Below are 25,678 nucleotides of genomic sequence, written 5' to 3' on the forward strand. Positions count from 1 at the left end.
CTGAACATTGCTGGACTAACAGGACCAGGACGAAGACTTAGAACAAGGCACACATTTGTTTATTCATAATCAATACAATGTACATTTTCCTGATCAAATGGAACAATAAATTGTTGGACAACACAGAGTGGTAGTAAGTCACTCATCATACTTTGCCATCATACAGAAACATCACAATTATTGCAGGGAATATTCTCAACATGAACATAAACAAGAAAATGAAACTCAGATTATCAACACAATAGTCGGGCAACAACAATTAATAGCACTGACCCTGAACCCACTTTAGCCTACTTGTCAGTGTACTTGTAGGACCCTTAACACAGAACTTCTGAAAGTAAATATTTGCAATACACCTGAATAACATTTCATAGTGCTGCATATTAAGTATATTTCTCAGTATCTCTCAGAAAGGAGCTTGCATGGTATGATGCCATGATAACAATGATCGTGAGTGAGTGAGTGATGTGGGTTTAACGCCGCTTTTAACAGTATTCCAGTTATATCACGGCGTGTCAGCTTAATGTGGGAGGAAAGCCTGAAGTGATGCAGGTCTCAGACGTTTACCACTTCGGTGAAACCCACGAGCACGGGTATGGTGCTGACAAACCTAGAAACATAATCGGGGCGAACCGGGATTTGAACCCACAATCATAGGTTTCTGGCATGCCAGAGGGACGCAACTCTGCACAGCGAATCGCGGCGCCTTAGACGACTGGGCCACCCGTGCCCCGCCACACGATAACATGATGCCATGTTAACAATGATATATACACTGGGAAGGAAAGATGGTCTGCATTCTTCTAATGCTTTATTTTCGTCAGCACATATCCTGCCTTCTAATGTGCTTCCTGCCAAACCCTTCCGTCCCTGGGCAGTGTGTGCTATGAAGTAAGATAATCAACTTGGTCTCAACATTCAATACATCAAGACACGAACCAACTCTACAAGGGGAGTTAATCTTCAGTGGGGATACGAGATGGGTTTCCTGTAGATGCTGCAGATCTTATGCAGTAGATCGGGGGGGACCCGGAGGTCCAGCAAAGGCTGATGTTCTGGAGGCTGCATCTCCAGGAAGTCCAACAGGACCTGTGGCAACAAATTCATGTCATGATGCTATGGTCCCATAATTCACATTATGATATCAAAGGTACATATTCATTGGAGAATAATGAGTCAAGAAGACAAAATTGTTTATACAGTTGATTAAACACATTTAATAGCATTTCAACTGCTTTAGTGGTGTAGTGGATGACGTGTCTGCCTGGAGAGTGAAAGGTTGACAGTTTAATGCCTTTGGTCAAGTCATTACGAACAATGTTAAAAGGGAGTACTTGTTCGTACCCTGGCGGCTGCTCAGCATGTCCATGTTAAGCTAAGGCATGGTATCTCAGTGGGCTAGAATTATAAACCTGGCTAGAATTATAAACCTGGCACAAGTTCCGACTAGTACAAGCAGCCACACATGTGCATGCACGTCGCTCTACAAGTGTAATAATCTTGAATGCGACATTAAGCCCCATCTCATTTCGTCTCACCTAATAGCATTTCATTGTTCTATCAGAAGGTATACAGTCAAAGTTTAACTATCATATCTTTGAACAGGGTGGGGTATCACACGTCATACTTTGTCATTTCAGTCTGCGACTGTCGCCACAGCCTGAGTTTAGAAACATTCTCCTGGTCCAGTTAGACCATCTTATATACTAATCCTTAAATCTACTCACACTTCTGCCAAATTCAAGTTCAAGCCAGTAGACAGAAAAGATATTGGCATACAGTGGTCCCTCGCTACAACGCTACCAATGGGGTCCAAATAATTGGTGGGCGTTATAGACGATGAGCCGTTTAACCGAGGCCGAGGCGGGGGAGCGCGCTCGGCAAATCTCAAATCATCAATATGTGTTTATCTCACGTCACGTCAAAATAGTATATATTTTTATGGACCTAGATCTACCTGTAATATCATTCATTTATTAAATCTGTCACATATCACAATGTCTGAAATACGTATTCCATTCTAATTTATCATTTTTTATCAATAAATTAAAAAATTATTTACTATTTCCCGCGAATTTATTGAAAATAAAATTCTCGGACACACATTTCGACAACGGGTCCGCATCGAACATGTCAAAGAGCAAAATAAAGACTATTTTAAGCAAATCTTTAAATATATTATACAAAGTGATAAATAAAATCAACAAAAATATATCTAAAAGTAATCAAACTTACATCTAAGTTATTATTTCCATCGTTTCGTGCGATCGCGTGTAATGTAAGTCAAATGACATCTCGGCTTTCGTCGCCTTGAATTCTCGGCTCGGACACAACGTTTAATGCAAAAATATATGCATGAAAAATCTTTGTCACAGCTCGTAACCTAGCACGATACATTCGGGAAGTTCCATATTTTTAATATATATCGTGATTTACTGCTTAAAACGTTCAGAATAACACGATTTAACAAAAAATCTTTCGCTAACTTCTGAAATTTATCAAACACGAGCTTGGTAGTTGTTTAATATTGCGATGGGAGAGGCTCGCTAAGAAGGACAGTACCTGTGTTGTTGGGACATCCTGGCTGCTGTCGATGCCAGACTCCCGCCTGATGCTGGACACCCTCCTGCATACAGCCTTCCTGCCCTCGTCCCAGGTGCCGACACTTGGCTGTCGGGGGCCGGGCACATCTACAACATTCACAACAAGGATATGAACTTGTACCAAACCACCAGTCACGTCATCAGATGTTAAAAGTATCCCAAGCGCTGGTAGAATTTCAGGGTGCGGTGCGGTGCGGTGCGGTGCGGTGCGGTGCGGTGCGGTGCGGTGCGGTGCGGTGCGGTGCGGTGCGGTGCGGTGCGGTGCGGTGCGGTGCGGTGCGGTGCGGTGCGGTGCGGTGCGGTGCGGTGCGTGAGTGAGTGAGAGTTTCTATCACTGCCCAATACTGGGATCTGGAGGAAGTTCTGTAATCATGGTAATGGTGTTATGTCTTCAAGTAAGTTAGTGTGTGAGTTTGGTGAAAACCACTTTCAACAGTATTTCAGTGTGTCAGCTTAATGTGGGAGGAGGAAGGCATATAGTAATGCAGAACTTAGACCTTTACTACTTTGGTGACACCAGTGAGCACGGGTGTAGTGAGAAACGTAATCTGGCAAACCCATGATCATAGGTTTCTGGCAGACCTAAGGGATGCAACTCTGCGGAGTAAATTGCAGCACCAAAGTCAACTGAGCCACCTGAGTTCCTGCAAGTCTTCAAGGAGACCATAAACAAAATACAGTGATAGTTTCGAAGACATACATGACAGACTTAGCTGTCAGAGAGCTGAATAACCAGGTTGCCCTCTCGAGGTAGTGCCATTGTATAATAACTAGTCGCAGACGTAACGTGTACGCAAGACGGCTCTGCTGTCTCTTGTACGCGAGACGGGCGAGGTCCGCAGTACCCAGTGAAGCGCTTGATACTAATTAATTCAATCACTGTGGTTATCACCTGCACCTCCACGAAATCAATGAAAGTGCCATGTAAAATCATCTACTGCCGAGGGAGACCCCAACCCACCCAAGGTCGTGACTGGCGGGTCACGTGTGCATCCGCCTTCCTATCTTCACATTCCCTATTTTCGAACAGTTAAGACATGTCAACATGTCATTCTGTGCTGGATTCACTTGAAAGTGTACACGTCAAAGCTAGCGACCAGTTATCGCCATTTTTTTCATGTTATTTCTGACATATTCCGTGTATACATACTCGGACCTCGTAGTACCGCTGCATTCATCGTATCGCGGCATTTGTGATTTGTGATCTCAGGTGCTCAATTGTACGCATCCGTCTTGCGTACACGTTACGTCCTCTACTGATAACACTTAGAGTAGACACTAGAAGAATTATATGTGTCCTGAATGAATGAAGTCTCATACAGTATTTATTAAATCACAAAATATTCAGGAAAAATCAACCCCACATACTTCACTGAAGTCAACCGATTGTTCTAATGACATATAACGAACTACTAATGGTGTAAACACGCATTCTTTGGTGAGGGACTTACATAATTCCTTCACTCACCTCTACAATATGGTTCTGGCATAATGCCTTTCATCTGCTTTCTTTTAGGCTGAGCAGGTGTTCTCTTACTCTGCTTCAATTCCCTTGTCCCTCTCTCCAAATGTATTGGGATGTTCTCAATGTCAAGCTGGTCAGTTATCTCATGCATGTCACTGTCCACAGCTAGTTCTTGACTAGTTCCATCATCAGTATGTATGTCTTTGAGCTGACCACCAGGACTACTCTCTCTCACTTGTGGCTGATGAACCTTGCGAGCACCATCTCTAGATTCCTGTCGTCCTGCACCTCCAGCATGTATGTCTTTGAGCTGCCCACTAGGACTACTCTCTCTCACTTGTGGCGGATGAACCTTGCGAGCACCATCTCTAGATTCCTGTCGTCCTGCACATCTAGTTGCACCATCAGCCTCACACAACACCTGCGACCACTCCTCTTCATCCTTCTTGTTAGCTCTGCTTACACTTTGCTGTTGTTTGCCGTAACATTTTTCAGATTTCCACCCTTTGGATACACTTCCAATCAGGCCATACTTCTTAACTGCTTTTTCAAACATTATTTCAACTTCCTTCTTTTTCTTCTTCTTCCTTGGATCCTTCTCAGCATCATCTACCTCAATGACTTTGTTCTGCACCTGACCACGTTCTGGTCCTTGATCCTCTTCCTGACCTTGACTCTCAGGTACTTCCTGATGCTGTAGTTTACTCCTCTTCTTAGTCTTCTTATCAGCATCATTAACAGACTTCCCGGTACCATGTCTCCTTGTGCCAATCTTCTCCACGCTGTTTTGGGTACATTTTGGTGATATCTTGGCCTGACTTGATGCATCTCCCTCGGGACCAGGAACAACAGCTCTTGAGCTCCTCAGCTTCGGTGGAGCAACACCATCTGCATCATTATTATCTTGTTTGGAAGACCGTGTTCTTCTCGTAGTGATATACTTCTCCAGAATATTATGATATCCTTGACTGTCTGGATGATTATCAGAGGGTTTCTGTGAACCCCTCTTCCCAATGTTTGAACTCCTGAGTTCTTTGCCAGATATTGATGGTGGCTCTGCTGCTTCTGTTATCTCCTCAGCATGTTCCTCATCCTCATCCTCCACCAGGATGACGCTGTCGTCCATAGAAACATCACCCTCTGTGCGTGAAGGTCCAGCTTTCTGGCCACTGTCCACATCCATGGTGATACTGACGTCTGCTCTGATGTCTTCACCACCAGAAGCACTCTCATCTTTCGTTCCACCACTTTTAAGTGAATCTTTCCGGCTTTGGTCTTGCGTACCAACCTTACTCACATCTGAATCAGTAGAGTATTCCTCAATAACAATTTCAGAATCAGACTTTTTATCCGACAGATCTAAGTCTGATTCCTTAGCAGACTGATTCTGCTTGTCAAGTCCCGGTGATCGAACCAATTTTTCTGTTATGTTTTCCTTCAAATTATGGACCGGTTTTCTTCTGTTTCTACCCAAGGAGGTTTCAGGGTCTGATGTTGACTGCCTGGAATGGGATGACCCAGTGAAGTTCTTTTTACTTTTTGATCTTGTCAGAACCTTTGTGGTGGTGGTTTCTGGGTCAGTTTCAGGGGTGCACAATCCCTCCACTGTTTCCACGGCACCAGTATTTCCACCTTTACACTGTCCATGAGACAGGGGAATACGTTCTAGAGAATCAGATTCGTCAAAACTGGGATGATCATGCGAAGGTGACTTATGCATGAATAATTTCTGTTTTGGCTGGGAAGCAGTTTTCTCCACAGATTCTTCAGATCTTAGAGCAGAACGCTGGGATACAGCTTTGTCCACAGTTGAATGTTTCTGACTTTCTCCTTCTAGGACCACACACTCTACGACAACTGAAGTGCGCTGACTTTTAGGCAGATCTAGCGCACTGTCAAACACACTGTCGCTGCCTGATTTATCACCATTGTCTGATGAGTCTACTCTGCTATTTCTTGTCACTCTTCTAATAGGTGAAATAAGAAAGTCTGGTGTTGACTTTCTTGTCACTCCAGATGTCTGTGTGGAGTGATGGAAGGAAGTGTCATTAATAACTGTCTCACTGTATCCAGTTGAGTGCGCATCAGTCAGATGTTCAACAGAATCACAAACAACATCAGTATAGTCCTTTTGTGTACACGGGTCACTGTTACTTCTGCTCTTGTCCTCAACTGAATCAGAGACTAACAAATCCTGGCTGAAAGGCACAAATGGCTGGGACTCGGGGAAGTCAAGGTGACTTGTTGTTCGAGGTAGAGGATCTGGGGTGGACAAGTGAGATTTGGCATCTTCGTACATGGAATACGTGGAGTCGTTCACCACATCAAAGGGTTGCGTTGAACCAACCTTGTCAAGATCTAGCGAGGGGTATTTCATCACTGCAGACGGGGCAAAGGAGACTCGTCTTGTATCAGGGTGTGAACCTTTTCCTCGGCCAGCTGCAGGTTCTGTCTCCCTGGCCTGTATCTCTGACTGACAGTCCTCTGATATCGAAACCAACCTAGATGAAGCAGACAATTTCCCAGACCTGTTTCTAAGAGCCTTGGTTGACTCCTGCATGTCTGCAATGAGATCAGAGGTGCGTGACATGTCAGTGTCTCCTGCTCCATGTTCTGCATCAGTCGGTGCACCTGTCTGAGAACTCTGCGATGTCTGTGAGCTAGGACAGCTTTGTGAGCTCATCGAGATCTGTGAGTCTTGCGAGTTCTGAGAATCTTCTGGCAGGGAACAGGAAAACTCCACAGAGTCTGCACTTGACTTGTGCCAGGCCTGGAAGCAAAATACATTTCAGAATTAGTTAGTTGGGTTTAATGCAGCTTTCAAAAAGTAATTAGCGTAGTATGTCAGCATAGTCTTAAAAGAAAACCATAAATCACAGGCATAAATGTTAACAATTTGGTAACACACCAGGGATCCTGATTGGTAAGAATCTGGGATTTGAACCCACAATCAGCAGATCTTGGCAACAAAGGGACATAACTGTGCATTAAGCTGCAGCAACCAAGACAGCTTGGCGATCCGTGCCCCTTATTACATGACATTATTCTGTTTACATCCCTAACAACTGGATTAAGATATCCTACATATTATGACCCCAGAATATGTAAAGGTAATGTGTTAATATGAAAGATGCATTTTTCTTACTGTTGGCAGACTGCACAGGGTCACAACATCAATGACGCAAATATCACTGTTACATGAATCACTTTTATCAGCCATCTTGGATTTGTCAGATGAATCACTTTGATCAGCCATCTTGGATTTGTCAGATGAATCACTTTTATCAGCCATCTTGGATTTGTTAGATGAATCACTTTTATCAACCATCTTGGATTTGTCAGATGAATCACTTTTATCAACCATCTTGGATTTGTTAGATGAATCACTCCGATAACCTTTCTTGAATTTGTTAGATGAATCTAAAAACTTCATGTACTCTGCCGTGAATCCTTTCGGTGATCTATCATACTGATGCACACTGTCAGCGTTCTGCCCCACTTGCTCCTCAGGTGTATCCGTTATCCTTGACTGTCCTTGAACTTCTGCTAAAGGTATCCTCTTATCCCGTGGACTCTCATTGTTATTCAAGAACCTAGATATCCCTTTGATAGAGAAATATCCAGGTTTTGTGTTTGCTGAATTTGGTTTAAGGATGCAAACGTCTTTGGATCTGGGTGTTCCTTGACCGTCTGCTCTTTTGTTGCTATATTGGTGACATTCTGCATCAGCATCTTCCTGGACACTGTGACTGAAAGAAGCAGGTCTGGGCTGAATCTGTCTGTCTGTGATGCTAGTTTCATCTGATAGAACATCTCCCCGTTCCTGTTCACGATGACCAGCTTCACTTTCTGGTGTAGAGGAGGGCTTTGACATGTCCGTCCTTGCAGGAGACTGAGGCTTGAGGAGTTGACTCTTGTCTCGTGTTTTGCCGGAGGACTTGCACGCACCGGTGTGGTCCCTCTTCCTTGGAGATTCTGCCAGAGTGGGTTGTGAGAAGTTTGGTCTGGAGGAGTCAGAACTACTCGTGGTATCCTGGGAAGGCTGAGGGTGGTAGTCTTCTTTCCATTCTGGAAACAGAGAAAGCATAACTTAAGAATTGACTTTAATATATTAAATTTGAAGAGGTAAAAATGTAAAAAAAAAGACCAGTGTGCACACTGTGTCAATCCAACATGGAAATAAAATAATACAATCTTCACATAAATATGCAGGAGTTCCTGCTAGGGCAGTACTGAAGCACCAAACATTCAAACATACAGCATTATGCCAGTCAAGCCAATCATCAATATTAATAACTAAAGAACTACAAGGTTAACCGTAACACAATCCTCCTTGCATCCTAACAAGGGAACTTCATATTCACAATACAATAGCTTTGAATGATTGTTTGTTTGTTGTTTAATTCTCCACTCTGCATTATTCGAGCCACATGAGGGCAAAATATTGATTCTGGTTGGGACAAATCAGTGATTGATATTCAGAGCAGTGACCCATGCCTTCAGGGTTTAATGTCACATCAACCAAGTCACTGAGCCTGACAGCCCAATAAATTATGACCAGTTAGGGCTCAATTTAGCTGTGTAAAACATGCACAAGAGCAACATATTTTTGAAAAATGCACCTAATATTTATGTCTACATGCACTTGCCAAAACATTCTGAACTTGTCCACAAAAATCAATCTTTCAACACACTCAATACTTCTAAAGCTTAATATCCATACTACATCACTAATCCTTGTGTTACATGTAATTCGTCATGCTTTCATAGGTGTGACATCATCCAACTGTGGGTGCTTCAAGATGATGTGCACATGTTCCTATTACGTTTTATCATAATGCTTCATTAATTTATGTGACACTGGCAACAGACCTTGGTATGTTTCAACTTATGAGACCAGGCTGCAACCTGGTTTTCTTTGGTGCATCTTGTTTTGCATGTCAACATGCACCGGGAGCAAGTTAAATCAAGCTCCTAAAATCGAGCCTGCCAGTATAGATTGTTGGGGGCCCTGTTCTACCCAGAATGCCCGATGTCCCTGAACCATTGCAACACCAGCAGGATATAGAGGGCCCTGAGGCCAATAAGGAAAGGAATGTCTGTATCCAAATCTTTAACAATTGAAACGGTTTTCTGTCCATACCTTCCAGGGCCTCCAGGATCGCCAGCTGTTCAGGGGGGATAATCAAGTCTGCCACAGGAGTTGTCTGTTTCATCCTTGCCAAGGCTGACACCATTGTCTCCCCTGGAGGAGCTCTTGCAGACACAGCCTCACTGAGATGACCTCGTGCAGGTAATGCCTTGCTTGGTCCTGCTTCTGTAATACAGACCACATCTAATTGCTAATCCCTGCTATGCACAAGTACAAAAGAACTTTATGTCAAAGAAAGCTCGGTCTTTTACATTTAGGTTTACCAATTTCGTGAAAACACAAGCATGGGTTGGCGATGACAAACCCAGAAACATAATCAGGGTGAACTGGGATGAAAACCAACAATAAAAGGTTTCTTGCACACCCATGGGACACAACTCTGTAGAGTGAATAGCAGCATCTAAAAGAACTGGGCCACTAGTGCCCCCAGCCAGGAATTGACATTACAGGACTTTGTGTAAAATGATCAACAAGACATAATTTTTATGTTGTTTTAATATCACTCACCTAAAACTTTAGCTTACCGTATTTTCTTGTGTAAAGTGCACACTTTTTTTTCAGAAAATGAAACCGCACAGAGGGGGTTGCGCATTATACACGCCAACATAAGATTTCAGGTATTTTTCCCCCCATGGGTAAACAAAACATCCAGCATGTATACCGGAAATCAAGTGTCAACAAACTGAATAAACTACCGATACATTCGTCTGTACCCTTTTTGTATTAAAATGAACATTATTAGAATAAATGAACATTGAATACTATTATAAGAAGTATTACATATGTATATTTACTTATATTTACTTATATCGTTTTAACATAGGTCATTCAAACATGTCATTTTAGGCGAAATCCTGCGTGAGGCAATCCCACCCGCTCACCGTTATTTACAGCCTACCAACTTGACTGACGCCATCTGCGACTTGTTGTTGACGAAGAATGAATAAATATATATTATATCCACTATGTCGACCCATAATAACTTGAAATTGTTGTTATTTGTTCTGTTATAGTCAGTGTTTTGATTTTTTTCATTATGGTATAGCGTGGCTCCATCACGTGACTCAACCAAAGTCACTGATAGGTCTGACCGGTGAAAACCGTTTCATACCCTGGGATTCACCCGTGACATTATATCATGTTATATTGCAGTAAAGACAAAATGATTCTTAGACTGTTATAAATTAATTTATATTTAAAGCCATCATTCTTTTCATTTATCATTATCATATTTCAGTCATTGCATATATTTTAAGCACTTCCAAACATACATATTTTACAATCATATAATATTCACATTTAATATACATTTCTATATATACAAACAATCACTATATTGTCTCTATCACTGTTTCATAATGTTTATGAATCATTCATAAATAGCTTCATCTCCGTCAAAGCCCAGGAAGTCGCTTGCAGTGTCATTGTTGAAGATGTTGTCCATGACATTGTCAGGGATGTTGTCGGCCTAAAACACTTCCTGGACGTCTTCTTCATCATCGTCTTCGGCGAACTCTCTTACTTCATCTTCGTAAAGGATGTTATCTTCACTTCCATCCAAGGCATAAGTTATGCAACACTTGAAAGAACGGGTAACCATTTCAGCTGGGATTTCCGACCAAGCTTCAAGAATCCAGGTGCACATACGCCATAGTTCCGGGTGACGGATGCGGCCAGTTGCTGTCGTTGTTTGCTGCCCTTCTGCCATCCATTGGTTCCACTTGGATCGAAGCATGGACTTAAATGGCTTATTCAGACAGATGTCCAGTGGCTGAAGAAGACTTGTAAGCCCCCCGGGTATGATGGCGAAATCCGTCTTCATGGTTTTCAACTGTCTCTTCACTGACCGCCGACGATAGCATTGGAATGCGTCTAGCACTAGTGGGCTCTTCTGTGTACACAGGCCACCAGGTCTCCTCTCCCAAACAGTTCTGATCCAATCTTCAGTAAGGTCTCCATCGAACCACCCCTTCTCATGAACTCGGACTTCGACTCCTTTGGGAAAAGGTTAATTCTTTGGTAGAGTCTTCCTCTTAAAAATGACATAGGGTGGCAACTTGTTGCCGTCTCCCGTGACGCAGAGCATAACCGTGAAGCGGTTCTTTTCATTCCATGTTGTTCGGATGGTGACTGTCTTTTCTCCCTTGAAGCTGACCGTCTGCTGATAAGGAATGTCGAAGGTGACAGGAGTCTGGTCTGCATTTCCGATCTGGGCGGGGCTGTAATTTTCTCTCTCTCGTGACTTGATGACGAATCTCTGGAACTCTTGAAGCTTGTCTTCGAAATCAGTTGGCAGTTTCTGTGCAATGTGAGTCTTTCGTTTGATTGACAGGTCATGATGACTAATGAAGGTATGACTCCATCCAATGCTGGCCTTGAATTCACTTGGGGCGATGCCTAACTTCTTGGCGATGTCGAGGCCCTTAATGCGGATATCTGTCGTACTGATACCCACACCTGCCATCTGACGCTCCTTCACCCACTCTATCAGCTCTACCTCTACCGCGGGAAAGGTACATATATGATGGTGCTACTGAGTATCAAACGAGGTAAAATGTAAACATCTGAAACCTCTGATTAACAAATTCAACTAGTCCTACCTGGCCCACTCATCTTGTCGTCAGAGTGTATGTTGAGCTGGAAGCTCCCCTGTGTCTGAGAGTGAGTCTGTGTGTCTGGCTGTCCGATCTCCTCCAGCAACTGGCTCAGTTGACAGGTGCCAGTGTACTGGGACTCCTCATTATTGGCATCTTCGTCCTTATTTTCAGCCCTGTAATACAATAGTCACAGTCTCTAACATCTATCATTAGTGTGCAATTGAGAAAAACAGTCAAATTGAAGCAATTGCCCTGTTCTAATAAGCGCCCACGGCGATATTTGCTAATATATTGGCTAGTGAACAATCCAAATTGGCACCCCTTCCGATTGATGAATGTACAAAGGACTTATTTATTTGTGTATAATATATATACATGCACCCTTAATTATGAGCAGTTAAATTCTGGAAAATATATCTATCGTGTATAATATGCACAGATTCTTCTTTTGTGTCATTTCTGGCTGTCAGCATAAACCACGAAATTAACAATCTTTTAACTCTGTTTTTTTCTCACCAAAATTATATTCTAATAAGAGCCCCTTTTTCTAATTTTGAGAGCGCCCTGGGCGCTTATTACGTCAAATATGGTAAGTTGATTATTTCACTTAAGAATTAGTTAGTTTTTTCCTGAGATTTACAGATTCATTTTCACCAGAACACAGTACAAACTTCATCCAGTCTTACCACTACCAACACAGCAACGTCATGACATCTATGAAATGCTACATCACAAACAGACAATTGGTGGCCATCTTAAAATGTGGCAGCCATCTTGGATTTTCAGGTGACTAACATGTATTTTCTCAATATACATACCAACGGGACTTTTGAGGTGATGTTTCATGCTTGTGCCATCATTTGAACAAAACCCCAATATTTTGCACTTTATCTGCCCCACTTAACATGGTGAAGTCAAGGTATGCAACTTACATCCATTGGGTCCACTTTGCACCGACTGCCACCTGTACTTGTGGATCTTCCATGCTGAGGAAAGTAAGTTCATGCAGGTTATCTCTTGTATTTTAAAGCCAAATGCTTGGTTAACATTGCAATGGAATGGATGAAATAAGTTCCAAGTGATGGAAGCTCACATTTAGAAATCATATTTTTCATAACAACAATATCTTGTTACAATGTTTATTTTAAGAAGCCAGTGATAAATGTACTCAAAAATAAACGTGATAAAACACATTGAAAATGTTAAAATGCACAGTGGGACTTGCAAAAATACCTGAGGAAAGGTTATTATGAACCTCAATGAGTGAGTGAGTGAATGAGTGAGTTTGATTTAACGCCGCTTTTAACAGTATTCCAGTTACATCATGGCGCAACAGCTTAATCATGTTAATGTGGGAGGAAAGCCCGAAGTGATGCAGGTCTTAGGCGTTTACCGCTTCGGTGAAACCCATGAGCACGGGTATGGTGCTGACAAACCTAGAAACATAATTGGGGCGAACCGGGATTCGAACCCACAATCATTGGTTTCTGGTATGCCCAAGGGACGCAACTCTGCACAGCGAATCGCAGAGCCCCGTGCCCCCTGAACCTCAATGAAAAGAAGTGGGCATATATTCTAAATTAGAACTACATATTATCAAGCTCAGGGTGAAATGTCATTCACAAAAGCATTCATCTTGTTACATTCCAAGGAGCACACCTACACATCTTTAGCACACTTGAACACAAATACATTTCTATTCCTGCCATGCTATGTTTCTTGCGGCACGACTGTCCAAATAAGGATTTAAACAAAAAGGAGCATGTGTTCCACAGTCCATATTTGGTTACAGGTACATAGGTAAATCACCACAAAGACATGTCTATACTTTTTACACAAACTACTTTACTGGTGTAAATTGGGCATGAGGAATTTTACTTCACCAACTCCATGGAGTTCACCGTTTGTTTTGATTCCACACCAATGAATATTATTTTTGTGTCATCTGATAGCAGCCTACTGGAAATGAAATTTAGGTGGAATACAAGGCAATTTTCTAGTTGTCACGTGTTGTAGAATATGCCATTACCACATAAATCATGTGTGTGGCATCAAAAATATCACTGATCCAGTAACTATTTATCTTCCTGTGAGTGAATGAGTTTGATCAAGAAATCATAGAGAAATGTGATTTCAACCCACGACCATAGGTTTCTGGAATACCTAAGGGATGCAACCCTGCACTGTGAATTGTGGCATCTTAGATGACTGGGTTCCCTGTATAAGGCAATATCTGTGGCACGAGTATCATTATGTTAACAAGATTGTATGTTGGCTGACACTTACCAATCTCTAGCTGTGTGCTTGCTGTAAAACCCATCATGAACATCTAGCAGTGAAAACTTGCCGATGACCAGAAGAAATTCACAGTCACTCTGCAAAAATATATCAAAACATTCCTCATTACCACAAAAGGTAGTGATTTGCACACTTGCCTACATAAGATGACCTACATTAAGTCAACACAGAATCAGGGATGTGGAAACAAACAACTTGTAAACAGCTATATGTTAAACTGTCAGACAAGCACATTGTTACACCTCTGGTGTCTTTGAACAAGTTTGAAATTTCTCTAAGCAGGATTCCAAACTAAGCACCTTTAGCACCTTGAGAGGGAAAGTAATTACTTTTTAAAAAAATGTCTTTTTTCAAAGTTCTGATTTTCCTAAATTCAGAGGTATTTTAACCTTGAATTCAATGCCATAACGTTAAACTAAGCATTAGATCGTCTTCCTCTTTCTTCTTCCTGTTATCACTTGTACAAAGCCATAACATTAGCTATACCTATATCCACATAATTGCAGTCTCAGTCTAATCAGATCTTAGTGCTTGCTATCTCTACATGGTACCCCCTGCTTGGAACTATTGGTCACAAATTGCCATACACAAGCTGCAATAAATTGTGGCTATAGCATAAAAAACAAGTATTTGTCACAGAGTGACGAAATATCCCCCGCCATATACACCATAGTACCAAATATGAAGACAATCCAGCGATTAGTTCTTGAGATATTGTGGCAACACCGTTTTCCAACTCCAAAAACAGATTTGCCTGCTGTGACCTTGAAAATGGGGTCAAGGTCACCAAAACCGACTGGTGTCTGCGGTGTCTGAATATACACCATAGTTCCAAATATGAAGACAATCGAGAGGTTTAGTTCTTGAGATATTGCGGCAACACCGTTTTCTAACTCTAAAAGCAGATTTGCCTGCTGTGACCTTGAAAATGGGATCAAGGTCACCAAAACCGACTGGTGTCTGCGGAGTCTGTATATACACTATAGTTCCAAATATGAAGACAATCCAGTGTTTAGTTCTTGAGATATCGCGGCAACACCGTTTTCGAACTCCAAAAGCAGATTTGCCTGCTGTGACCTTGAAAATGGGGTCAAGGTCACCAAACCGACTGGTGTCTGCGGTGTCTGTATATACACCATAGTTCCAAATATGAAGACAATCCAGTGTTTAGTTCTTGAAATATCGCGGCAACACCGTTTTCCAACTCTAAAAGCAGATTTGTCTGCTGTGACCTTGAAAATGGGATCAAGGTCACCAAAACCGACTGGTGTCTGCGGAGTCTGTATATACACCATAGTTCCAAATATGAAGACAATCCAGTGTTTAGTTCTTGAGATATCGCGGCAACAAACAGGTGGGACGTACGGACGGACGTACGGACGTACGGACGGTCGTGAATACTATATCCCCCGCTTCGCGCTTTCGCGCGGCGGGGGATAACAAGCAACATTCAGCTTGCAAAAGTAGATATTGACAGCCCAAGGACATGTTAACATCTGTTTGATTTTCCATATCCCTGTTTAATATGGATTAAATCTCAGTGTCAGAAAACAATTACTCATTCACATTTCATCACAAAAATGTAATGAAAAAATACAAATTGGTTTCTGGCATAAGAGCAAACATATTTTACTCAACTGAAAGATCATACAATTTACTCAGGCTGAGATTTTGAGCTTGTGGCTAAAGGGAGAAAACACAGTTACATTTCTTTGGACTTCTGTAACAGGTTGTCTCCCCTTGACCAGTGGGGAAGTGAATAGTTTCATACTTACAGAGCTTGGAGCTGGCACAAACTTGAGGTGATAATCTTTGACAATCAGAATGGCTTGATCCCACTCCGGAGGTGTGCAAGACTCGTCACTATCAAAATTGGAAAAAACAACCATAAACATAAAGTCAACTTGAACTCTGACTTTGATAGGTGAGGTGAACTGGAGGTGAACATCACATTCATGGTTATTCCACATATACAGCGACGTGCATACACGTATGTGTGTATGTGTGGCAGCAGTTTAACATGAATACCTCACAGAATATTGACTTCAAGCCGACCAGTCCTTGTTTTAGCCCCTCAATGACGAGCCCGTTGCAGGGTAACAAAAAGTATAATCTCTTAACGTCTGTTAGTATGACAGTCGGGGATCGACCCACCACCTTCCACAATCCTGGCGGACACTACTACTAAACCATAGAGGCAGTCGTCTGACTTTCATAAAGAAGAAACATGCATGGTCTTAATTCTGTTTTATGTCACAGTCAGCAATACTCCAGCCATTGGACTGTACAATACTGAGTCTGGGCGCGGCAAACCAGTGGTTGATGGCATGAGCAACAGTCCATACTATCAGAGTATGATGGCACACAGTATCAACCAGGTCACACATTGCATCTTCCTTAGTCAGTGTAAGATCAAATTACAAAAAGAATGTCATTTATATTGACATAGTTTTATCACATAATGGATTGTTATGAGGGTGATCAACCAAATCTGATGGACTTGGCATCATCATCAAGCTATGCAAATGAGGTCTACTGGCAGAAAGAATAAGCTCCATACATGGATGCAATGTCTAGCTGCCCCCCAAAATATTGTCTAACATTTCCAAAGAGGCAAGATAGAAGCTTCATGATGTAGGAGTGCTCTATAAACAAACATGGCGTCAAATCATTTGGTGCTATATAATCATTGGGGGCACGGATGGCCCAGTCGTCTAAGGCGACGCATTTCGCTGTGCAGAATTGCGTCCCTTGGGCACACCAGAAACCTATGATTGTGGGTTTGAATCCCGGTTCGCCCTCATTATGTTTCTATGTTTGTCAGCACCATACCCGTGCTCGTGGATTTCACCAAAGTGGTCAACGTCTGACACCTGCATCACTTCGGGCTTTCCTGCCACATTTTCCTGACACGCCGCGATAAAACTGGAAAACTGTTAAAAGCTGCGTTAAACGCAACTCACTCACTATATGATCATGAGCATAACTGGACAGTTGACCCAGGCATGGTGTTAATTCACGGTTTCTAAAACTACCTTAATTATTTTAAGAATGACATTAAATAACAAAAAAATAATTAGCCATGTGTTGTTCATATTGTAAATTTCATATATTTGAAAAGGTTCGCTTAAAACACTTCTTATTATTAACATATGATATTCTTGCATGAAAAAGATTCAACTAAAAATCTCATCCAGATAAAAACAAGTGGAAGTAAACTGATGCCAGGAACCTACTCAAAGTTGTAGTTGTCAATGGCTTCTTGTGTAAAAACTGCATTGATGAAGACAGAACAGTCGGAGACTTGCTTGACTACACTCCCATCATCCAGGGGTCCAGTGACATGCTGGAAATAGGATCAGTGGTTACATTCTTGGTCAGTTGTTACCCAGTTACATTGTTTATCACAGTAACAACAAATATTCAACCTTTATTAAACAATCAGCTCTAATTAAACTAAAATAAATAAATCTGTATCAACCAACTGTCTTACACACATAGTGTTACATATCGCTGTTTTGTTCCACTCCTAATGGTACTTTCTCTTAGACAGTGTTGCTGGGTTGCAACCTAGACAAACAAGAGTTATCAGAAAATGACAAATCCCCCCGACACACAGCAAATGGTACCACTTCAGCCCTGGACCTGTGAAGATCCGGGTTACAAGAGGTCCTCAGCAACCCATGCTTGGCGTAAAAAGTGACTATGCTTGTCGCAAGAGGCGACTAACGGGATCGGGTGGTCAGCCTTGCTGACTTGGTTGATGCATGTCATCGTATCCCAATTTTGTGGATCCATGCTCATGATGTTTGGTTATGTATGGTAATGTCAGAGGGTTCGAAAGGAGTTTGCTTATCTCAAAGAGTTTTAGCAGAGAGCAATTGATATGTTTTGTCAAGACTGGGTGTCGACAATGTGGATGGTACAGATTGCTTAAAATGTAAATAGAATCAGAAAGATAACTGTCAATAAGTGGAAAACTGATCTCATAAGTTAAAGACTTTGTTTAACAGAAATAATGATTAATGTTGGATGGGAACAGTTGGACAAATTACAATTAAATAAGCCAGACATTTAGGAGTTTGTCCTGTACGTATGCCTGACACTGAAGACACTATTCCAGAAAACTTCTTGCATAATCACAATATACTGATGCTTGTTTAAACTCCTGACTTCAGACAATAAGTCAATCCAGGTCAAACTAGCTCAGAAACCATTAACTCATTACTGATGTTAGTCCATCATGTTCACAATATCATTGCGTAATGTACTGTATTGGGATGTCACGATACAGGTGACACATGATACGATACATATCCCGATACAGAAGCCACAATATGTATCTTCAAAATGCATGTACAAAATTTTGTGTTGAAAACCCAGTCATTAGTCTGAGCATAGAGTCCATAGACTTGCTCATAAAGGACAACTGATAACACACTAATACCCATCAAGTCAACTATTCAGAATGAGAAAATAATAAGAAAAAACAAGTTTATGTACTATATTGTGATCCATACTTGTATCGAGAAGTAAAAAATATACATCCTCGATGCATCAAGGTACTATCAAAAGTATCCATATTTTATTTAAACGCAAATACCTCCATAAACATATTGGAGTCAATTCTCAAACATAAATATGTCAGCAATAATAACTTCACAGACTGCTTATGTAATCATTAACACAACAAAACGAAACTGGTGCAATAATGCACTACAATCTCTATTATCAGGAAACCCTAGGACTTCTGTCTGTGGGCATGGCCTATTTACATTTTATTTTTGGGAAGGGGGTCATCGAAACAGGGTAAAAGCTAAAACGGCAACTCAGCAAAACATCACCCAGCAAAAACAGTCCAACTGGAAAAAACGTCACCTTGTCTAAAGCAAAAACGGCTAATATCTGCCGGGCGAAAACTGTAACTTATTATTTTTTTACCTTGGAGCTGAAATACATAAAATTAAACTCACATGGTCACTTGCAAACACAAATAATTATGAAATGTTAAAACAAGTTTAAATTAGAAACTTTTTTTTACTTGCAGACTGATAAGGAGCAACTAAACTTATTGTGAAAACATTACATGCTTTGAAGTAAAATAATTGAAATTAGACTCACATAGTCACTTGAAAACAAATAATTGTGAAATGTTTATTGCCTTAAAACAAGTTTACATTAGAAATTAGCCTCCATTCCAATTTACTCACCGACTCTGATTGGGAGGTGCAACTTAACTTATTAAGAAAACATCAAATAGTTTGACGTTTTAATTACCTTTACTCAAATCAACTCGATGTCAAGCTGAAACTGAGTCTGGCGGAAATGTCAAGAAATTGGACTACAGGTATACGATATATTTAATATTTATTTTAGTAAGCAGGAAATAAATAGTAATTTCATAAATATTTTATAAATGTCTCCCATTTCTGCCTGCAGCCGACATCACAAGAATGTTTCCACAGATAACAGACTGTGTCCCCGTCCAAGATAAACAATACTACAACATAACATAATAAAGCATGTAAATGAAACATATATACATCTATATAAAGCATTCTTATGGTTTGTAAAAATGGAGGTGCCGTTTCCGCCCGACAATTAGTAGCCGTTTTCGCCAAATGAGGTGACGTTTTTGCCCGAGAAATCGGTGATGTTTTGCTGAGGACAGAGGTGCCGTTTTAGCCTGCACCCGTTGATAAAAGAAACTGTTGTTAGCCAATCAAATGTCATAGAAACACTACCGATATATTTACGTAAATGTATGTTGAATGGCTAAATAGAGTTTAATATGTACCAAATAATAAATATGCATATCATATGGTGCTAAAGTTTACACCAGCGAAATCTGGTGTAGTACAGCCAGTTTGGTGCCGTTTTAATCTGATCCCTTTTTGAAGGTTGCATTAGTGCTTTTCATGCGAAATATCTAGTGTATACGATAGGAACCCCCCAGTTAAGCAGTTTTAGCTTGTGGTTATGATCGAAAACATGGTACGCATGAAATGTAGCCTAATTGACGAAAGTCGTACCATTTTTCTGATAAACAAAATATCGAAATTTACCAACCCTGCATACTTTGACAGTTTGTCCTTTTGGGTTTAAATTTTTTCCAAGAACAAAGTCCAAAATCCAGGATTTCTCGTTAGTAGGTTCGGTTGATTTATTTGAGGAGAAGCCGAACATTTTTAAACGAAACATGTTGACGAGCAAAATACAAACTCCAACTTCCCGCCATCTTGTCGTATGATGTAATCTCAAAGAAGCTGCTTATGTTAGCTTACAATACATATGTTTGTGGCATATGTAAATGGTGAATATTCGTAACACTTATTTTCAAAGGTATTACAGAGAGTTAACATTTATTCTGTCATTTGACAAGAGAGAGGACAATGGTGTATTTACTCATACGAACAACTGGATTGAGATTAACCAAGTTATTCGGAATATGTCGTCTGTGTCCGTCACGTCCCACGTAAATTTACGGGAACGACTTCTATTGTACTATTAGCCTAACAATGTATAATCTAGTCGCTTTCTGTAGTCTGAAGTGTGACTTAAGTTGTTTTAGAAGTTAGTTATCCCACCAATTTACGACATGAATTATGATTACACTGCGACTTAGTTCAAACTATTTTTTAGATTTGCACTAATAGTGAGCGAAAATGAATAAATGGTGATGAAGCGTGTTACGTTATGACATATTTTTTGTCACATCAATATACAAACTACATAATCTGACATTTCGTCCTGTAAACTTCACAGACAGCTCGGAACACGTTCGCTTCAAATGGAGCTTTAAGAACTTTAAAATAATATAGGCATCCAGAAACTATTACTTAAATGCACCTTTATTTCTCTCCCACCCACCTCTCCTCCTCCCCCACTCCCTCCCTCAATTATTAATATATGTTTGAAAGCACATGCATTTACCTAATCCCGGATTCACGCGAGCCTTGAAGTGACTAATCTATCGATAATCCTTTCATAAAAAAAACACCAACTAATATATAGTCAATCTCGTAGTTTGGAAATTTTGAGCCTTGTACAGTATCAGTTTCCTTACATTTTCTAGTCATATTTCACCCATTAACATTAAATCAATGGTGTTCTGAAATCATACAAACACATGATCATTGGTGAACACAGCATACATTGAATATCAACCGAAGGCCTGGGCGAGTTTAAGTAATAATACTAGTCGTAAGGTTAACCGTATATCATAGGGCAGCCCTTCCCTGACGTCAAGCTTGTTAGTCACTGCATTACTGGATCGTAACTGGGTCATTTGTGGAGAATTTCGGATTAGAATTTCATTAAACTGTGGTGATTTGCCGAAACGTATGCCCTGATGTAGGGCTTGCATCTGAATTATGGCGAAAAGTACCAAGTCAGGTGCCAGAATCGAAAATGGAAAAGTAGAAGTGAAAAGCAAGGTAAGGACTGAACGAAAACCTGCACAGGTGCGAGTCTTCAAAGCCGAAGGGAGGACGGTCGCATGCCTGCCTCCCCGGCATGTCAACAAATATTCAGGTGCTGAATCTATTCAGCCGGTCGGGCTCCGTTAGAATCGACAGTTATGTCATGATATGTATGGCAGTTTCAGATTAATATGTCTTCTAGCTTTGTTAAACGGCTGACACAAAGTCGACATCGTTTTTGACAGGAATCCTCATTTTCACTTCCAGGTCAGGAACGTGTCAGGTAACAACAATCTCAACCTGATTTCGTTGTATGGAGATGTAGAATAACGTATTCTTCAGGTTTTGAACTGTGAGAGTATTTGTGCTGATTACTTTCGAAAATTCTCTCCACGAAAATGTCAGTTGTCAGGCAATACCCCATCCTCTATTATTTTGTTTGTTGACATGTTTTGTGGTTTGGTAAACATCAGCACAACTTGAAGGTCTGGAGGATAATACTTTCCCTGTCAAATGGGAAAGACCCAATATGACAGAACAATATTACACATGCATGTAATAATTTCATTTTTCGAACCAGTTTTACTGGACAATATAAGACAAATAGTAATTTCTATGTAAAAAGGTTGGTAGTGACATGATGAATCATTGGACTGGGTGGGTCACTTCAATGAAACCACTTTATGCCAGAAACCATTAAGTATGTTATAAAAGCTCAGATATATGTGTTAAACTGTTTGCAAGTACATAAGTATTGTTAACCATTTTTTCATCCACTTGTGGGGATTCCAGGTAAGAATATAGGTTCCCAGAACCTATGCTTATCGTAAGCATGGTAAGAGGCAACTAAATGGATCGGGGTTGTGTGGCTCGTTGACTTGGTTGATTGCATGTCATTGTATCCCAAATGCGTGGATCAGTGTTCATGATGTCAAAACACAAGATTGTCTGGTCCAGACTTGATTATTTACAGACTGATGATGTATTGCTGGAATAGTGCTGAGTGTTAAACAATGATCACAATTAATAATTGATCATGAGCAGAAATGAAAGGGGTTCTGTGGATCCTTGTGGTTTCTTTTCTGGTATTTTAGTCTGGACAACTCTTCAGCTCTTATGAAAATGACTGATTCTTAATTTCATCTCATGATGAGCTTTATTTTGTCATATTATTAACTGAAATTGATTTATGTAAGGTTGCCTTAGTGTATTAGCACATAAGATGGGAGTTTCCATTTCAAACACTCTGAGTAATCTGACCCTGACCAAGTAATGTCTCCATCAAATTGTTAAGTCAGCAGGGTGCAGAGCAATTAGTGAAAGATGATAGGTATCTCACCTGGACAAATTAACATGCCCAGCAGGTGATCTAATTAACCAGATTGTTTATTGAAAGTGATTAGCAGTACAATTTGCAGTGTGTCCTCTATTTGATAGAAACATTTTAATTGCCTATAAACAAAGAAGTCAGAACATTCATAGTGATGTTGTTGTATCTATCATTGTCAACAATGAAAGTTATCCCTTTTATTATCGCGTTGGTCTTATTCAGTTTAAAGACGACTTTAACAATTTGTTTATGAAATAGGTTAACAGATCATAAACACAAAGTTTGTTCACTTAATTATGGTTTCAAGACTCAGGACATTATTTCAACATGTTGTACAGCTGAAGTTCCCGTACTTTAATTTGTTACACATGCTTTCATGTGCAAGTGTGCAATCTACTCAACAAATTTCACCCGATAAGTATTTCCCATGGGGCACGCTGGTAATGAAGATTGTGCACATGTCTAGACAGCCTTTGGATCCCTGCTCTTGTGATGTATGGGACTAATTAATTACTGGTGTTTATGGAGTGTGTAATGACCATAATCTCTGGCCTGGTATTGTATAGCCCCAGAGGGAACAGCAAGAAATATCTCTACCTCTGCCATTGTCTTTCTCTGCCCTCAGGGGGTCAGAGCAACCTTGACATGGAGAGGGAGGGGTGGGTGGTATTGTTCAAGTGTGGTATTTTAAGCTGTGTGGCCACAGAGGCCATTCACTGGCAGTGACATCTTGAACGTATTAATGATATTTTGTTGAATTTGAAATTGGAATCAAGTTTTTGATACACGCAAAATTCATTATTGCCATTGTAAACAATTGGAAAGAGAATTAATAACCATGGTAACATATGTTATAATAACATATTTAAATCATTCCCATTTTTTGAGTTGTGAACAAACCATAACAAAATCTTAGTTAATATTTTTTTATGTAGTATACATCACACAGATAAAGTCATTCATAATGATTTTTTTAATATTGGTGAACACTGACAGACACTCTTTAACTGCATGCATTAAGTTATAAAAAAACAACTTACTTTAATTAATAAAAGTACACTATATACTAATGTTTCAACATATTTCTAAATAACCCTTACTCAAGCACATGAGCTGTATATGATGTTATTATATCAACATGTACTAGAGCACAATTGTCAGTACAAAAAGTGTCTTTATCTCAAAATGACCGCCTCTGTGGTCTAGTGTTAGAGCGTCCGCTGGAGAACGGAAGGCCTGGGGTTCAATCCCCGACCGCGTCATACCAAAAGATGTTTAGGGATGGTACTTGTTGTTACCCTGTCTGGCGCCCGGCATTAAGGGGCTAAAACAAGGACTGGTTGGCTCGGATTCAGTATAGTGTGTCTGAATGGGGTATTCATGTTAAGCTGTGACATGGTATCTCAGTGGGCTAGCACTATAAAATCAGCACCAGTCCCGAACTAGTACAAATGCACACGCATGTGTAATAATCTTGGACGCATCGTTAAACTCCATTTCACCTCACCCTTATCTAAAATTAACAAGTCACACATGAACTGTGAGTGTTCTCAGTGTCACTTTGGGCCTGGCTCAGGAGCACTGTCGCCAGGGCCTCGTTCAGGAGCACTGTCGCCAGGCATCTAAGGTTCAGTAAAGGGGTGGTGATCTGGTCTTGGTGGATCCTTCTGGGCTGAAGTGGTGTCACTGGCCCAGTAAATTGTGCCATTTGTGGTTGGTCCTTAGAAGTGGCAATGTAGGCTGAGCGCTGAAACTCAACACACTTCCAATAGACTTTCTCTCTTCTCCAACGGTTAAGACGGAACTTGTTCTTATGAAGGAACATGTGTCTTCCTCCTCAAATATTCTCAATGAACTAAACTTATAGATTCAGAAGCTAATGATGTATTCACTGTGTGCCATTGATATATATGGTAACAAATTTAAACGAATGTCGTCTTATGTCAAATTGAAATAACAAGAAACATAGGTTTTCTCAACACATACACCAACATATTTAACACCAAAATTTTTCATCTGCTTTCACAGTAAATGCTCACTTGGAATACAAATAATTTAATTAGATTTTCTCAATATCAAGTAACCTTTGCTTTGAAATATAATCATGATTAATGTTTATAAAGTAAATTATCCTCATCCATGCAGTCTACCCTTGAGTAATATGCTAACACTAAAAAATTAATTGTATATTAGTTTTACCAGAAGCGTTTGCTGCTGACATCGAATTCCCAGTGAATCTGGAGTAATAGATATAGCCTACATTTATCAAGGATCACTGAATCATGTCATACACCAATTGAAAGGTCAAATCATACTGTTGACAAATATGATAGTTATTTCTATATTATTTAAATAATGCTTTTCAATTTAATTAAGTTTGTTTTCAATAAAAATGTAAGCGTAATGTCCAGATTAATCACAGAGGAAGTGTAAATTGTGACGATTGTGACAACATTTGTAACATTTCAGAATATCCACTTAACAGTAGCTATTTTTGTTATTTTCATTGTTTATGTAATTGGAAAATTATTACATAAAAAATTAAAAAGAATATCTATCATCACCTATTTCCCGATAACAGTGGCTTTCTGCTCTACATGAGCAAATACCTGTTTTCAAAGCTTTGTATGAATAACACTTGTGAAGATTCCTTTGATGTTTGTATTGTTTAAAGCTCTGAACATCCATAATTACTGTAACCTTGCCAAAGGTATGTTAGAAGTTGTAACATGTTTTTATTGGATAGTAATTGTTTGTTTTCTGTAATCTGCTATGAGGATCATGATTAGTCAAATTCAAGCACGTGACCTAA

General features: G+C 40.3%; 2 protein-coding genes across 4 annotated transcripts in view; one reads left to right on the forward strand and one right to left on the reverse strand.

Annotated features, from left to right (window-relative positions):
* Positions 1-37: 37 nt before the first annotated feature.
* On the reverse strand, positions 38-20,351 carry LOC124142593 (dentin sialophosphoprotein-like). Of its 3 annotated transcripts, XR_007221770.1 has the most exons (12): positions 20,185-20,351; positions 17,352-17,461; positions 15,891-15,978; positions 14,104-14,192; positions 12,750-12,803; positions 11,821-11,990; positions 9,212-9,385; positions 7,214-8,136; positions 4,072-6,838; positions 2,563-2,690; positions 889-1,089; positions 38-407 (listed from the first exon to the last, which is right to left on the reverse strand). XR_007221770.1 is itself a non-coding variant. In XM_046511166.2 (11 exons), the coding sequence occupies exons 1-11, from the start codon at positions 20,314-20,316 to the stop codon at positions 964-966; spliced, it is 4,752 nt and encodes a 1,583-aa protein (XP_046367122.2). In that variant the 5' UTR covers positions 20,317-20,351; the 3' UTR covers positions 608-963. The 3 variants fall into 3 exon arrangements, 2 of the variants coding, with proteins under 2 accessions (XP_046367122.2, XP_048253828.1); XM_046511166.2 differs by lacking the exon at positions 38-407 and having other exon boundaries at positions 608-1,089; positions 20,194-20,351; XM_048397871.1 differs by lacking the exon at positions 38-407 and having other exon boundaries at positions 608-1,089.
* Positions 20,352-21,346: 995 nt separating this feature from the next.
* The window catches only part of LOC124142519 (partitioning defective 6 homolog beta-like), a 29,440-nt gene continuing 25,108 nt past the window's right edge, over positions 21,347-25,678 (forward strand). Inside the window, exon 1 of the mRNA XM_046511036.2 lies at positions 21,347-21,551. Within this exon, the coding sequence (XP_046366992.1) occupies positions 21,489-21,551 (63 nt within the window). The 5' untranslated portion in view covers positions 21,347-21,488. The remainder of the gene's footprint in view (positions 21,552-25,678) is intronic.

This window comes from Haliotis rufescens, unplaced genomic scaffold, assembly GCF_023055435.1.
Source record: "Haliotis rufescens isolate VD_foot unplaced genomic scaffold, xgHalRufe1.0.p SCAF_17, whole genome shotgun sequence".
NCBI lineage: Eukaryota > Metazoa > Mollusca > Gastropoda > Lepetellida > Haliotidae > Haliotis > Haliotis rufescens.